Below are 11966 nucleotides of genomic sequence, written 5' to 3'. Positions count from 1 at the left end.
ACACATGGATGCTCCTTAATGGCATGCCAATCAGTCAAAGTAAAAGATATACACTATGATACAATCCAAAAAGGTAGTAAGGGATTTAAGTTTACCATATTGTGTTAGGATGAATTCTCCTCTCTATAAATGATAAAAGAGAACTTTTAATAATTCAACCTATGACGGTGGTAGTTTTAAAACACATTATTCTTTTTAAAATGACTATGAAAGGCAAGTCACAATCTTAAATGTTGCAGCTAATTTCAAATATTCTTTTTAAAAGATTCCAATTACAAAGATTTCCTAGAGATATGAACATCTTGAATCTGTTCTATATATAGGAAGTTAGTAACAGGTTCAATTTGAGACATCAAAAACATTTTAAATAGACACCACAAGATGCATCTGTAGTTTAAAGGTCACATTTATTAGGAGATTAAGAGATGTATTATACATGGACTATAAATACTGCACAGCTGACTTTATTCACAGTCAGACACAGAGATATAGTCAGTGCCGACCTATTTGGTGGACACCCTTGTTCTTTTGTTCCAAGAAAAGTTTGCGCCATAAGACTTGGATTTAGGTTTGGGGACTTTTCTCTCTTGAACATCATAGCTCCAGCCTGGAAAAAAGCATACCAATAGTGTTAAACAATATACCTAACATACAATAAAAATTGAATTCATTCATGACTTGAAAAAAAAAACACCTTAAAGTTTATTTTTTTATTTGAAAGAAATACTCAATACATATCAAATACAAATAGAAATCAAATATATATTTAATAGTTTGGTTCCTTGTAATTTTCAAGAATGAAAGACAAAACAATGAATGAGAGTATAATCCTATTTCATATAAAACACTGGTTTGTCCTGTCTCAGATTCTAAGGTATAGCCAACGAGTCCAACTTCAAAGTTTCCTACTTTCTGATTGATGATTACAGGTGAACATTTCCAAGCTTCTATCATTTGACATATGACTTCTAAAAGGAATTTTTGTTGTGGCAAATACTCAATAATGATGCCAGAATTCATGTACTAAGAACTTAAGTCTTTATTGTCTGGAAGAAGAGAATGAAGAGAAAGGTGGACATATTTGTACCTATACACATACTAATAGAACAGAAAAAGATACAGAAATCTAAAAAGGATCTGGAATCTAATAGGTAAATATCAAAAATAGTTAAGATTATATCATGCGTTCTCTGATGATCTTATGGGACATATTCTCTAATTTCTTATAAAATCCAATATAAAGTTTTTATCTTTCTAAATGCCACAAATTTGCCTGTGTTTGATTAAGTCTAATCCTTCTTGAGCCCTTCTTGGAGATATAGGCAACTACCAAAAAAAACTGAATAAAAACATTTCAGAAGAGGAAATAAGTAGACTCTTCTTTGGCCTAAGCAACCTAGATCTTTTTGCTTTTTTCTCAAAGGAATTCTTTTCTATCCATTTATATTTTCTTCCCTATTCTTGTTTCCAAAATAAACACATACTTTAAAGTAAAAAAAGTACTAATTATTCTACATTTGCTATTTCACAGCAGAAAAAAGTAATCAACCAGGCATGAAAATTATTATAGTTTCAGAATTTTAAAGTTAGGAAGGACTTTTCACACACACACACACACACACACACACACACACACACACTCCCATAGCTAGAACAGAACTTCCATTATACTATATACATATATCTATATCTATGTCTATACACATCTCAAATAATTCATTTACTTGAAGACCTTCAATGAGGGGGACTTATTACTTCCCATGCCAGCCAATTCCACCTTGTAATGGCACTAATTAATATGAACTTTTTATTGATATCAACCTTAAACCTGCAATTCTCATCTTTTTTTTTTTCTTGTCTCTACGCAACCACCCCCCAGTTCTGCCCTCTGGGCATGGAACAACTCAAATCCTTTCCCCCTATAATCATGTCCTCCTCCTTTTAAGACACCTTACCTTTACTTTATTCTCTTCTTCAAGCTAAACATCCCAAATATCTTTAACCTGTTCCCATGTGAAATGGACTTGAGCCCGTTTCACCTTCTCTTGAAGTTAGTTATCTTTCAGTTCAGTTCTGAAATGACAATCATATTCCAGATGTGCTCTAACTTTGGACAGTCTAACCTCTTTGAAACTAAAAAGTTTTCTTCTTTTAATGCAACTCGGATTGCTTTAGCATTTTTCTTCTTTTTTTCTTTTTTTTTTTGGGGGGGGGGAAGAAGGGAAGGGGACCATCATAGCATATTATGAATTCATATTGAGCTTGTATTATGCAAAAATGCTTATTTAGGGAATGTATTGTCTAACCACCTTATATTTCTGAAGTTGATTTTTTAAAAAAGTTTTATGGACGTTTTGGTTTTATATTATAAATATATACAGATTATTCATTCCTTGAAAGTTTTCCTTTATTAAAGTAAAACAATTAAAATTAACACTCTAGTGACTTCATTTGAAAGTAATGTAACATTCCACATCCAAACACCTTTCAACTTCTCTTTTTTTTAATGAACAAAAATCTTATTTCTATCCTTCCAATCTCTATTTTACTGAAGAACCCTGTCACTCCAAAATCTTTGCAATCAACTATCCATAGTGAAATAAAATAAAAGCCCTTATTGGATGTACACTAAAATAAATAAATCTGCCATCTCTCTTTTAGGAGGTAGATAGTATGCTTCATTATGGATTGTGTAGAAACATGAATGATAACTATTCTGATCACAGTTCTTAAGTCTTTTAAAGTTGTCTTTACAATGCTGCTATTGTATAAATTGTTCTCATTTTGTTCCTTTCAATCTGTCAGTTTAAAATTTTTATAATATAAACATTTTAACTTCACGCTATATTAGTTCATATAAATTTTCTTCAAGGAATCTATTTCTTCCTTTTATAAAAGTATTCTATCTGTAAGCCAGTCTTAGGCTTGTAGTTTTGTGGGGTTTTTTTTGCTACCACAAAAACAGCTCCTATAAATATTTTTGTACATATATGCTCTCTTCCAATTTCTGTGATTATTTTGGGGCATAGGCAAAGCAATGTGGACTATATAAAACTTTTCCTGTAAAATTCTGCATTGCTTTCCAAAATGGTTGTAACTATTCACAAGTTCACTAATACTATGTTAATGGACCTATTTGTCCAGACCCCTTCAAAATGTATTATTTTCTTTTTCTGTCTTCTTTGTCAATCCGATAGATGTGAGATGGAATCTCAAAATTGCTTTAATTTACATTTCTTTAATTAGTAGTGACAGATTATTACCCCTTCTCTCCCTCCATGGTTATAAACAGCCTGTGTTTCTTATTTTGAGAATTGTTCATACTTTTACACCAATTATCAATTAAAGAAAGACTCTTTATTCTTATAAATTTGAATCAGATTCTTTTATATTTTAGAAATGATACTGTTCTCAGAGAAACTTCTGAAAACAGGTTTTTTCCTCAGTTAATTATTTCTCTCTTAATTTTGGCTTTTGTGAAAAAATATTTTTAAATTTTTGGTAATCAAAATTATCCATTTAATCTTTTGTGTGAACTTTCTCAGAGCAAATATATCAAATATTATTTTCACGTTTCTTTAATATATTTATGAAATGACCTTTTATATCTAGGTCACACATCAACTTGGAACTTATCTCAGTGTACAAGGTGTGAGATGTTTGTCTCATTCTAATTTTTTTCCATATCACTACCAATTTCCCTAGTAGTTTTTATCAAACAATAAGCCCTTAACTCAGTAGCTGAGGTGTGTTTATTTATTGCATAGAGGGCCACTAAGTAATATATTTTGCTTCTATATAGTATATGCCTAATTTGTTCCACTAATAATTACTTAAAAAAAAAAAAGTTTCAAATTGGTTTGAAAACTGCTGCTCTAAAAAAAAAAAAAAAAAATGTTGCTCTGTAGAATAGTTTGAAATGGGGCACCACTGCTTGTCCTTCTTCAACCTCACTTCTTTTCAATATTAACCTTGATACTCTTTACCTTCCCTCCACCTACCACTAATCAAATAAAAATCAAATGAGATAACATGTGTAAAATGTTGCTTTGCACATGGTAGGTACTTATTAAAACGCTTGTTCACTTCCTCCTTCCATTATGAATTTTGTTACTTTGTTCTATTTCTAAAAAGTAATGTTTAGTAATTTGTTATGACATTGAATAAATAAATTAATTTAGGTATCATTGTCAGTTACATTATATTGACAAGCTCTACCCATGAACACTAAGCATCTTCCTAATTACACAGTTAGTTTTTGGTTTTCTTTCTTTTTTTTTTTTTTGTAAATAGTGATTTGTAGCTGTTTTAAAGAATTCTTGCTAAGTAGTCTCCCAATTAATTTATGCATTCTGTATTAGTTTTAAATGGAATTTATTTTTCTGAATTTTATGATAATATATAAAAATGCTAATGATTTTGTTAATATTCTGCAAATGTGAATTATTGTTTCAGCTATTTTTTTTTAACTTATATCATCTGCAATGGACAGATAGGTAGGTAGACAGACATGTGGCTAGATAAATAAGTCTCCCTAGTTTATGTAACACAACTATTTTTATGTCCTAGACAGAATTTGGAAGAACTGGAGAAAAGAGGCAATTTTTGCAATTATTTTTTCTTTGAATGTTTAAGGGAACTGATTTATACAATTTGATCCTGGAGTTTATTTCTTTATAAGTTAATTTAAGGAGACAACTAGATGACACAATGGATAAGAACATTGGCCTTTAAGTCAGAAGGACCTGAGTTCAAATTTGAATTCAGATACTTAAAGCTTACTAGTTGCATGATCTTAGACAAGTCAATTAACCCCAGTTGCCTTAGGAAGAAAAGGAAGGAGGCTGAGAAGGGAGGAAGGAAGGAAGGAAGGAACTAATTTAAGGCTTATTCAATTCTTTGGATATTGGATTATTTAAATTCATTATTTTTTATTGTGTCAATTTGGTTATTTTATATTTTTACAAATATTTATTTCATAGTTTTGCTCACAAATAGCTGGGCAAATAGTTTCTAATAAAATCTTTTATTCCTTCCTTATTTGTGGTCAATTCTCATTTTAATTTTTAATACTGGTAACCTGGCTTTTCTTTTTCTTCAAATTGGCTAATTATTCACTTTGTTCTTTAAAAATAGTTCCTAAATCACTGTACAAGGCAACATCTATATTATACCACGATCAATTGTAATGGATATGACTCTTTCCAATGAGATGACTGACGCCAGTTCCAGCGATCTTGTGACAAGAGAGCCATCCACACTCATAGAGAGGACTGTGGGACCTGAATGTGGATTGCAACATAACATTCTTATTGTTTTTCTTGTTTACTTGCATTTTGTTTTCTTACTCATTTACTTTCCTTTTTGATCTGATTTTTCTTGTGTAGCATGAGAATGGTATAAATATGTTTACACATATTGGATTTAACATATATTCTAACATGTATAACATATATCTGATTGCTTGCCATTTAGGGGAGGCAGGGAAAAATCTGAAACACAAGGCCACACAAGGGTCAATGGTGAAAAATTATATGTTTTGAAAATAAAAAACTTAAAAAAAAAATAGCTCCTGATATTACTGTTCTATAAGAAATGATCAGCAGGATGATTTCAGAAAGACCTGGAGAGACTTACAAGAAGTGATGCTAAGTGAAGTGAGTAGATCCAAGAGAACATTGTACAAAGCAACAAGATGATTACATAATGTTCAATTCTGATGGGCATGGCTCTTTTCAACAGCGAGGAGATTCAGGCCAATTCCGATGATTTTGTGATGGAAAGAGCCATCTGCACCCAGATAGAGGTGTATGGGAATTGAGTGTGGATCACAACATAATATTTTCACTCTTTTTGTTTGCTTGCATTTTTTTCTGATTTTCCCCCCTTTTTGATCTGATTTTTTCTTGTGCAGCATGATGATGGTGAAAATATGTAAAAAAGAATTGCAGATATTTAACATATATTGAACTGTTTGCCATTTAGGGGGAGGAGGTAGGGAGAAGGGAGGGAGAAAAATAATTTTGGAACACAAGTTTTGCAAGGGTGAATATTGAAGATTAAGTGTATATATATATATATATATATATATATATATATATATGTTTTGAAAATAAAAATGCTTTATAAAAACAGTTCCTGGTTTTATGTAACTTTAATTTTTTTCAAATTATTAATCTCTGGTTTCAGGATTTCTACTTTGCTGCTTAAGTGAACTTTTACACTTTGTCTTCTCTTATTTATAATTGTAATTGAGCTATTCTTTCTCTTTTTTTGTTGTTAAAATGTTTAGTTATAAATATTCTCCTAAGAACTGTTTTCTCTGTATTTTCAAAAATTTTGTCATGTTTAAACTTTCTTTAATGAAATGACAATTTCTATGATTTGCTCTCTGACCTATTCTTTAGAATTGTCTCCAGTTGACTTTTAATTCCTTTTTTCTTCAGCAATCCTTTGTTAAAATTGGATTTTACTGTACTGCAGTACAGAACTGCAGTCAGAAAAGGGTATGTATAATATTTCTATTTTTCTGCATGTGTTTGTGAGACTTATGTCTTAACACATGTTCAATTTTTGTAAGGGTGTCATGCACAGCTAAGAACAGCTATTCTCTTCTAGTCCATTAAATATTTGTAAGCAGAATACCACATTTAATTTTCCTGAAATTATATATTCTTAATTTCTTTTTTTGTTTTTTGGTTAGATTTATCTAGAAATGATAAGGGTAAATCAAAGTCTATTCTGGTTTTATTATTTCTCCTTAGAATCCATTTAGTTTTTCTTTTAAAAATATTTAGAAGCTGCACCAGTGTTGTAGTCAATTCAGTGTCTCTTATTGTTCCATAAATGAGGTTTTGCTCTTCCTTTCCTTTAAATGTTTTTGCTGTTTTCTTGACTGAAATAGTATTTTGCTATTCTTGCCTTTTTATGTGTGTTCATCTGAGGTATAATAGATTCTGCTCCAATCCCTAAATTTATGATTCTGTATGTTTCAAGAGTGTCTTGTAAACACTGTTGGATTTTGCTAATCCACTTTTGCTAACCTTTTCTCTTTCAGAGGTGAATTCAAACTATTCACAGTAGTTATAATGATTTCTTTCCACGTTATCTCTTTCTTCTTTATATTTGTTTTTTTCTTTGAAGTTGTAATCCTTTCCTAATTTTTCTCTTAACCTTTTCACTAATCCTTTTCCAAAATTAAGAGTTCATTCTACTTATGACTAAATGACTAATCCTTTTCTGAATCTAACTCCTTTCACTCTTTCTTTTCTTATCTCATTCCTGTTGTGTTGAATGTATTTCTAAATCAAATTATACATGCATGTCTATTTTGCCCTTTTGACCAACTTAACTGGTCAAAGTTCAAGTGATACCAATTCCCTTCTTTCCTTTTATATATGTATGCAGTTTTATTTGTACGAACTAATTATATTTTTTCCTTATACTTCTTAAAAACATTAAAACACTATTTATGGATCACCTCTGTGACTCCTTATGATACTGGGATTCTGAAAGAACTCCTTTAATATAAATATCACTTTCCATTAGATTGTAACCACATCATATTTTAAAAAAAACCTTTTAAATTGTTCATTTGAATACATTCATATTTATTTTTCAAAGGTCTTTTCCAGCTCCAATTTTTATAGGAATGCTTGAAAGTCTTATATTTCACTGAAGATCCACTGAAGATACAGTGCTAGATAAGTTATTCTTGGTTATCTTCTTCAGCTTTTTAAATATCTCATTCCACTTTCTCTGCTCCTTTGCTGTGATAGCTGCTAAATCTTATATGATCCTAACTGTGGTCCTTTTCCCCTCATTATTGACTTTAAATATATTATTGTTAACTCCTAGGATGAATAATTTCTATTTTGCCTATTTTGATTTTGGGGGCTTTTATTAAGATAAGGTTTTTCTGTTATTTACAAAATATTCTTTAATCATTTCTTTAGAGGATTCTAAACTCTATGGACAAGCTCTTCTTTGAAGTTTTTATCTTATGTGTTTTTATAACTTACTTTCCTTTTTGAGCTTTGTATCTGATCACCTCTGGCCTTTTAAGGATTATAAAAGTCTTTTTTGTTTGTTTGTTTACTCACTTTTGAGGCCCCCAGTGTTGAGTTCTAAGTAGCCCCTATCTTTGACCCAATCAATTTGAAGTTTTTTTTTTTCTTTATCTCAAGGGTGTCTCTTTAATTAGATTCCTTTCCTACAGTTAGAGTTTTGACCCATGCATTTTTCTTCATTATAGAAACCAAAGCACTCCTTTTGTATGATAAGTCTTAGTTGAGGCTTTTTCTTTAATCCTTGGTTAAACATTACATTACATTCCTCTAATGGAAGAAACCTAAAAGTTGAGACCTTTTTTTTCAAGAGGAGGGAAGAACATTTTATTTATTTTTGCCACTGCAAGAACCTAATATCACTACTCCCACTTCCTTTTTTCTTTAAAAGGTATGGAAGACCCCTTGTGAAGATTTTTATTCCTTCACACTTAAGTTTTTTTCTTCTTCCTCTTAGCATGTAGGTCCCCAACTTAAGTGTAGCTTTCCTGTTTTATTTTAGTCTTTCAGAGAATTATTCTTGATGCTTTCCCCCCTTTCTGTGCTGAGGCTTTTTTAGATAATAGCTAAAGTTTTTCTCCCCTTGACTAGACTTTCACTTTCATTCCTTAGAGGGCTGGAATTTTATTTATTGCTTGTCTATGGAGTGAATTGTTTAGTATTTGGGTTGTTTAGTGGTAGGATAGAGCTATGCCCTACTTTTTCCTTCTATTCTGCCACCTTGTAATTGCACTACTATCTGACCTGCATCCATCAAGTTTTCCCCCAAGAATAAGAAATACTTCATCAAAAGTTTCCCTAGAATATTCATCCCCTGATTTCCAACTTTGGTAATTTTCAAAAAACCCCCAAAAAACCAACCAACCAAACAAACAAACAAACAAAAAAAAAACGAAATAAGATTTGTCTGTCATGACCTATTTTTGCTGAAGTCAGGCTGGCTCTCAGTGTTTAATGTTTTACTTTCTAGATTTTTACTAACTACTTCTTAATGCTATGTTCTTTGGAATAGTGCTCCAGGGATCCTTGCTTGGCTCTGAACTGAATAACATTTTTTAATTAATGACTTAAAGGCATAGGTGCTACATTTATCAAATCTGCAGATGAAATGAAATGAGCAATGATAGCTAAAACTAAATGATAGAGCTAGGATCCCCAAAGAGAATGAACTACAATGTAGGGTTCAGTCTAGTAAGAAGAAATTTAACAGAAGAAAATAGATGAAGAGTTTGGGAAACAACATGCCTGCCATTTCCTCAAGGTATTAATCTATCTCTCTACTCCTTTTCTCAGTCAAAACTTCTAAAAAAAAAAAAAAAGAAAAAGAAAAAAAAAGCTATTTGTACTCAAGATTTTCATTTTTCTTCTTACTTATTCTTAACTCATTGCCATCTGGTTTCCAACTCAACTAAAATTGCTCTCTCCAAAATTATGCAAATCTTCAATCTCCCACTCTGGTGTTCCTTTCTCAATCTTTGTCCTACTTGTTTTCTCCATAATATGTGACACTGCCAACATCTTTGCCTCTTGGTCACTCATCTCTGGATATTTATGCTATTGTTCTTCCTTGGTTCTCCTCCATCTCCACTGTTAGATCTGTAGTTATAGCATATGCCCTAATTGTGATGCATAAGAAAACTTTGCCCTGGGCACTTTTTTTCCCTCTATACTCTTGGAGACTTACTTTATCCGTTCATATGTATTTAATGATCATCCCTAGGTAGATGACTCATAGACCTATATATTTAGCCCTGATCTGTCTGTTAAATTTCAGTTGCACATAAGCAACTGTCTGATACACAATTCCACTTTAATGTTCTATTGGGCATTATCAGCACAACATATCTAAAGCAGAATTAATTTTCTTTCCTTCAAAAACTATTTCTTTTGGGAAATTTTATTTTTGTTGAGTGCACCACCATCTCTCAGGTATCTAATCTTCATATCATTCTCAATTCTTCATTCATTTATCCAACAAAGCTAGAAACTGCTAAATCATCCTTTCTATATCCACAAAATGTATATTCATTCTGTGTCACCACACAAAACTACTACTCTAATTCAGACTCCTGTCATCTTTTGCCTAGACTACCACAACTGCTTTTAAGCTGACCTCACATCTCTCTCCACTCTATTCTCCACACACCTACAAAAGTTTCCTAAAACACAGGTCTGACCACCTCACTATCACACTCAAAAAATTACAAACTCTGGTTTTGCATTTAAAATCCCTTAAAATCTAGTCTCTTTAAATTAAGATTTTTAGACATTACATATTATTAGATGATGTGAAATAACAAAAATGCTTAAAACAATTGCTTGTTGATCAATAGAGCAGTGACAGAAGACTTCAACGATATCTATGTCTGCTGGAAATTCTCTGTGCCAAAAGTAGATCTGTGAATAATTTCTTAAATTACTTAACTAATAATTTTATCTTTCAAAAATTTATCTTTCTCTTTGGAGAAACCAAAGAAAGATTCTATTATGAATCTGAATTTCATCAACAGGGAAAACTGATTGATGAGGGATAAAAGTGGGGTGGATCCTTAAAGTTAGCTACCACTACCTCTTGGAGTAAACAAAAGAAAGGAAAACCAGGAATAGTGTGATATACATTCTAGATTTTGATAGAACAAGATTCCAAAAGATTCAAAGAAAGGTCAGATACTGTGGCAGATAAACAACAATTTTCATATATTTTCACTTTGTGGCAGCAATGCCCATGTGTATACTTTTATGACTGATTGAATATATAAATAAAAAAAACATTTATTATGTGCTTAGTATGTTCTTGGCACTGTGCTAAAAACTAGAAATCCAAAGAGTAAAACAATTCATCCCCTTAAGAAGCTTACATTCTAATGGAGAAACAACACACAGAGAAGGACAGAAAAGTTGGAATTGAAGTAAAGCACGGTTTGGCTTTTCCTAAAATAGTAACCGTGGTGAACACTCATCAATCAGGAGAGCTATGGTCCCAAAGAAGGATATTTCTCAAGGGAAGAAAATGGTCAGTGAGGAAGATAAGGCTGTAAAGTTCTATGACATATAGCATGAATGGGACTTTGCCTGAAGTCATAATCCTGACTACTAGATGAATTGATTTTCCCACCCCCAGGAGGTACTGTCACTTGAATGCTAGATTTTATGTCATACGTGTGCATTATATTTCTCTTTTGTGTTTTAAATTTTGTGGTTTTTTAAAATGGGTAATGTTCCCCTCAACCCTGGGGGGGAATAAAAAGAAATAAAGAACTATAGCTCTTAAAGATCACACTATATAGACCATTAGTGGTTGTTGGTGTGGGAAAGTCAATCATATTTCAAGGCTCATTCAAGCCCACAATTAAACAAGAGCAATGTAAAGTACAGTCAAAAGCAAAAAGCTAATGCCAAGAACAGACAAAGTAAAAAACACTCCAATTAATCCCCAGAAAAAAATTAGCAAAGGCTTTCAATAGGAGCTGGCAGCTTGAGAGGTTATTATTGATTTTTCTATAGCAGATATTAACATATTTTTGTTTATTATTATTTTGGTAGTATAGTGAAACTTATGAATAATGTTTATAAATGTATAAAATAAAATACATAGGATTACAAAAGGAAACTGTTGAAAGAAGGATGGATGGATGGATGGATGGATAGATAGATAGATATAGATTATAGATAAACATATTCCCATCCAAGTTCACAGAACCTTTGGAATCCATCCATGGATCATTCTGGGGAAGGGGAAGGAATCTATGGACCTAAAATTAAGAACATCTGCTCTTGAATGGTCTTTTTGAAGTAGAAGAAGAGTAAGAATACTAATTTTAAAAAAAGACTGCTAACTGTTCCTATGGGGAAAAAAAACACTTGTCATGGACAATATAATATAAATTATGAGAGTAATGA

At 31.6% G+C, this 11966-nt stretch overlaps 1 protein-coding gene across 1 annotated transcript in view; it reads right to left on the bottom strand.

The window, feature by feature from the left end:
* Positions 1-388: 388 nt before the first annotated feature.
* Positions 389-11966, bottom strand: part of NDUFS4 (NADH:ubiquinone oxidoreductase subunit S4) — a 149768-nt gene continuing 138190 nt past the window's right edge. The window contains exon 5 of the mRNA XM_051990666.1: positions 389-607. Within this exon, the coding sequence (XP_051846626.1) occupies positions 504-607 (104 nt within the window). The 3' untranslated portion in view covers positions 389-503. The remainder of the gene's footprint in view (positions 608-11966) is intronic.

This window comes from Antechinus flavipes, chromosome 1 (assembly GCF_016432865.1).
Source record: "Antechinus flavipes isolate AdamAnt ecotype Samford, QLD, Australia chromosome 1, AdamAnt_v2, whole genome shotgun sequence".
In the NCBI taxonomy this organism is placed as follows: Eukaryota; Metazoa; Chordata; class Mammalia; order Dasyuromorphia; family Dasyuridae; genus Antechinus; species Antechinus flavipes.
Note: the sequence above shows the minus strand (reverse complement) of the source record. Positions and strands in the feature narration are given on the sequence as shown.